Genomic DNA, 5,444 nt, shown 5'->3' with positions numbered 1-5,444 from the left:
CCTAGTTTAGATATGTTATATGTTTAGATATTTTATACACCACGCTAGGATACAGTGATTAGAGCATACCTCAGCTGCCTGCAGCTGACAGTGAACCCAGCATAGCTATGATTTTGGCTCTCAGAAACCAGAAAAGTCTGTTCTCTCCAAGGATGTAATCAGTAGTAGAGACGTAAATCAGAGGTTCAGAGGAGACTGAATCTAAAGGCCCAGCTGGTTGTATTTCTCTCAGCGTGCAATCTTCTAGACTGCCTGCCTAGCTCCTGGAGGCAGACTGTCAGGGCCAAACAGTAAGTGGTCAGAGGGGACTTCGCAGAGATGAACATGTAATTACAAAGAAAACAGATTCTCCCAGTTGGGCCACATAAGGAGAGTGAATATCCTGAGACACTTTCACATTTATGTGCTAACAAGAGCTAATTCGGTGCTATATAAACTAGATAGACAGATAGATGGTACAGTGCAACATTGTTCTTAAAGTTATCCCCTATTAACCCTTTTAAAACCTAGAAGTGAAGTTGAGAAAAAGCACAAACCTCCGCTAGAGATCCTATTATAAATGCTTTTTTGCAGTGGATGTGCCATGTTGAAGAAAAAAGACCACTGAGTGCAGAAGTGAAAGATGCTCTGGTGCCATACTGTTACTCTGTCTGCCAAGTTTGAGATCAGAACACTTAAATTGTATTTAATCTCCTGCACACTGTCAGAGAAAGCTTTGTGCAAAGTATTCAGCAAGAAGGGAAAAAAGGCCTGTTATTTTCGCATTGGCGTGCGGGCTGCACATTAATAGGCACTAAAACCGGCAGTTCTATTGCTAGTTTTGCTTCACTCGTCCACTAGGGGGAGACGCTGAGAAGGACAAGCTCCCGCCTGCACAAAGTCACCTTATTTGCACAGTCAAAATTAATATTTGTATCATATTCTTTTGTGTTTTTAATGGTCTTAAGTGCATCTTTGCCCGGTAACAGTTAGCAGATAACCCCAAAGGCTTTTGTTGCTCCCAGCATGTGTTTAGCTGCAAATGCAGTGGTAAAATGTGCTGAAACAGAGCGAATAGAGAAGAAGCAGAATGTTCCATTCTCCCATCACCTGCAGCGCAGATTTTAAACTGAAGCTTGTGTGACTCCGTCTTTCCTCTCTGACCTTTCCATGATTGACACGAAATCCTAGAGAATAGCTCCCATGACCTTACAAAGCTTGAGGAAACAGGCGATGAAGACAGACATGGGCGAACAAAAGAACCCTTCCACCCCCCAACCTGAAAAAAAGGCCCAGCATTATTATTTTACAACCGAATGGAGGTTGGGGATTAGGGAGGTTAGGTTGTCACGTCGAGCCACACCTGACATCTTCAGTGTTAGTCATACATGTGGCACTTTAAAAACCCAATTATTCACTTACAGATATTACGTCACGGCGTACCAGAAGGTACTGTAAATTGTAAATACAGATCTTTGCAGAGTTTGCTTGAATTTTTGAGATTGGGATTTCGAGTCAGCAGTAATTAGCTGTACTCGTTAGACACCTAACAGGTTGTGTTGTTTTCATCTGGGGGTTAAATGCCACTCCTCCCCCGTGGAGCCAATTGCTTGCCACTGCTGTAAAGCCTGTGGTCGGGACAACACCTTGGAGCCAAACAATTACATCAAGGTCATGGAGAGGAGGAATGTTCTGCCGATTAGTGCAGGAGTCCGGCAGCAAACTGCGACTAAAGAATTCAGATGAAATAATAATCTAACAATAACAAAAAAATAAAACAAAAAAAACGTGTTAGATTCGCTTGAAATTCAAACTTCGGCTGTGTCAGCGAGCTATGAAAGAAATCGCAGCTCAAACGTTGAAACTCTTGAGCTACTTTTATCATTTAAAAAAGGCGAACGCGAATTATTGCAGTGAATAGATTTCAGCTACTATTGGCCTGTTAAGTTCCAGAAAGGTTTTAAACACAGTGTTAAGAAATAAATGGTGCAGCACAGATTTGTCTGTCATGGTTGCGCAGTTAGGTTTTGATTTTTAGCACTTAAACTGGAAATAACCTCACATTCTGGACGCCTGTAGTATCGATGCTGTTAAAGTTGTTCCACTTTCCCGTCAGTCGAAACAAGGACCGTTTGCCTGCTGTTGCAGCCCCCCGTCTGGGTCGGCTACACACCACCAGGTGATTTCCCTCCAAGCAAATACACCAAATAAGTTAGTTCTGGACCAGATTTTAGTTTCTGTGTGCTTCTCTCGGTAGAATTATATACCTTTATACTTGTATGTACATGTAAGTGAATGGAATGTGTTTTTTTTCTTATTCCTGTTTTTCTCAAAAGTGCCTATAAAATAATTTTAGTAGAAAAAAGTGACCCCGCCCCCGTAGCCTAATATAGGCAAATTTTGATAATGCAGAATAATTAAATAATGACATAATTAGAAATATAATTGTTCCTAATTCGCAGTGCAGCTATAACCCGTTTTCCTGGGGAGCTTGCAGTGAGTATGCTTTCCACGAGTCACTTGTTGACACAAAACTTGTGGCACTTGTGAAGTGTTTATTGCAAACAAAATTCTTTTTAAGTTTTAAGCACGTGGAACTTCCTTGTTTGAGTCTGACACGGATACCAAGTTTTAAACGAAACTGATTTAAACGAGATACGTTTGTGACCTGCAGTTTTGATCACAATATTAAAGAAAATTCAATAAAAAATATTATTCTAGTAAGGAACAATTATTAACATCGTGCCACAACCGTGCTTTGTATTTCACTTTGGATTATTTGCGAAGGATTCCTTTTGTAACGTCTGTATACACTGTCACCCAATTTAAGCAGCGGTGCGTAATTACGCGTCGTTATTGAGAAAGTTCGAAACCACTAACGTTCCTTAATGTGGGCATACTTTACAATTAACACGAAGTTCGTCGCTGCATTTAAAAGAAGTATCGATGCTCATTGATAGGGAGATTGGGTGAGTTGGGTGTAGCAAGACAGAGAAGGGGGGTGTGACCAAATCAAAACTTTTCTTCAATGGGCTACCTGTGGAGGACCCGGGCGCTGCGCATAAATACTCCTGCTTCTCCGAATAAGTTCTATCCTGAGGGAGAGACACAGAGACGAAATTAGGTTTGGGGAATCTGTTTAAGGCGGATTATGAATGCTTTTGGACACCAACCATCTAACCCACAGAGCAGCCCTATTCAGCACCACAGCGCCCAAGAGCTCCTGGACATGGCCGTGTACTGCGACAACTACGGCGTTTACCAGCAGAATCTGCATCACCATCACACTCAGAGGCCGCCTACTCACCCCTCCGGTTACGGCCTCGGAGAGTACTCGTCCCCCTCTACAAACCCATACCTATGGCTAAACGGACCGAGCATCAACTCTTCTCCTTATCTTCAAGGGAACAACGGCACGTCTTATATTCAGTCTGGATACGGGTCTAACCAGAGGCAGTTCTTACCGCCTCCCACCGGGTTTGGTGGAGCAGACCTGGGATGGCTATCCATATCCAGCCAGCAGGAGCTCTTCAAAATGGTTAGACCACCTTATTCTTACTCCGCACTGATAGCGATGGCCATACAAAATGCCCAGGACAAAAAGTTGACTCTCAGTCAGATTTATCAGTATGTGGCCGATAACTTCCCTTTCTACAAGAAGAGCAAAGCTGGGTGGCAGAATTCAATTCGCCACAACTTGTCACTGAACGACTGTTTCAAAAAAGTGGCACGGGACGAGGATGACCCTGGTGAGTTTTTTTTTTTATAAACCTCTCATAATTTTCTGTGATTATATATCAGAGAATCATTACTACTTTTGTTTGTAAACTTTATCAAAAGTATTTCTGAAATACCAGAGACGTTTAATTATTGATTTTTATTTATTTATTTTTAGATTTTAATGTGAAAAGTCAAGTGAACTGTTCAGTTGTGAGCAGGAACAAATTTGAATTCAAAGTATTCGCATGTCAGCGTTTTTCATCCCCCCCTTCTTTATTTCTTCTGTTTCTTATACAGGTAAAGGAAACTACTGGACTCTTGACCCAAACTGTGAGAAGATGTTCGACAACGGGAACTTCAGGCGTAAGAGAAAGAGGAGGTCAGATTTGAACGGAGCTGACAGCACAGCTCTTCCACTTAAATCTGAAGACGGCGCACACAAGCTCGCCGACACTGCCAGCCTCCTGAGTGCCTCCCCGCCCAGCCTGCACGGCTCTCCGGCCTCCACTGAGCCCAAGTCGTCCCCGTCTCCCTCCGCGGAGCACAGCCCCTGTTTCAGCAGCTTCTCATCCAGCGTGAACTCGATCCTGGCGAGCAGCGGGGGAAGCGACGGGGCCCGGGGCGTAGAGCGTGGAGACTACGGCTCCGGGCACGTCGGGGGACTATCTCAGCCCAGAGAGGGCATGTCTGGACTGGGCTCCTACTCGCCTTCTGTGATCTCTCCTCTGAACTCTGACAACAGCAGAATGAACTATTACACATCAGTGCAGAGCCTCTCCAACCATTTCAGTGTGAATAACCTCATATACAACCGGGAAGGAACAGAGGTGTAGACTGCTCACAGTTCTTATGTAACCACCCGTTAATACTAATTTTCTGGTGTGGTTGGCCACCTTGTAGTATGACTACTGGAACTAAACTGGTGTTTATCACAGTGACTCTCTCAAACTGAGAAAATTTGTCAGTGCATCTTCCCACTGAGATCTGATGGGTAGATTTAAAAAAACAAAACAAAAAACAACACACTGTAGCAGCTGGATTGGACCAGTTAGTCTTTAAAGAAGATGCCTATGTACAGAAATTATTTTCATAAGAAGAACCATGTATGTTAGACTTAATTGTGTTTTATTTAAACTTGTGTCCTCTATGTTTGAATAAAAGTCATTTATTTGAACTCCATATTCAAGGCTTATGTGTCATTTTCCTGTTTTTCCTCTGGAGAGCTGGATGCACTAGTCAGAAATAGTCAAGGCTTTGACTGTATGAAATTCTATATAATTAATGAGAGTTACTATGTTTTATTCCCCACGTGAATCTGGCAGTACAAAGCATTTTCAGACTTTTTCTGGATTTTTCCTCAAAATAAATACATTTATGTGTTTCCTTGGACACCATGTTGTCTGCTGTAGGGTCATTCATTGATGATGTATCAACATCAGCACATGGGGCCATTATTTATTAGTGTGTGATTCGCCCCTGCTTTGTTTGTAGATGTAAAGTTCAAAGTATTTTGGAGAGCCTGCTTCACTGTTGCTCAGAGTCTCAGTCAGATATATATATAAATATATTTTAAAAAAGCTTTACAAAACCTCATTAGGTTCTCAAATCCATGAAAGCATAAAGTTGTACAAATATTTGATGGTCTGTCAGGAAATCTGAAGTCAAGTAGCTGTAAGCTGTAAAGTGTGTAAGACAGAGATATTTTCCGCTTGTCACTTCCAATAGACCCATTAACAAGTAATCAG

The 5,444-nt window shown here is 42.3% G+C and overlaps 1 protein-coding gene across 2 annotated transcripts; it reads left to right on the top strand.

Moving 5' to 3' along the window:
- The first annotated feature begins 235 nt into the window (after window positions 1–235).
- foxi1 (forkhead box i1) lies at window positions 236–4,807 on the top strand. 2 transcript variants are annotated; one of them, XM_026177689.1, is made up of 3 exons: window positions 236–290; window positions 3,167–3,728; window positions 3,997–4,807. In XM_026177689.1, exons 2-3 carry the CDS (start codon window positions 3,209–3,211, stop codon window positions 4,530–4,532), a joined length of 1,056 nt encoding a protein of 351 aa, XP_026033474.1. In that variant the 5' UTR covers window positions 236–290; window positions 3,167–3,208; the 3' UTR covers window positions 4,533–4,807. The 2 variants fall into 2 exon arrangements, with proteins under 2 accessions (XP_026033474.1, XP_026033473.1); XM_026177688.1 differs by lacking the exon at window positions 236–290 and having other exon boundaries at window positions 2,864–3,728.
- Window positions 4,808–5,444: the final 637 nt, after the last annotated feature.

This window comes from Astatotilapia calliptera, chromosome 8 (assembly GCF_900246225.1).
Source record: "Astatotilapia calliptera chromosome 8, fAstCal1.2, whole genome shotgun sequence".
Classification (NCBI taxonomy): domain Eukaryota; kingdom Metazoa; phylum Chordata; class Actinopteri; order Cichliformes; family Cichlidae; genus Astatotilapia; species Astatotilapia calliptera.
This window is presented reverse-complemented; position numbering and strand designations above follow the sequence as displayed.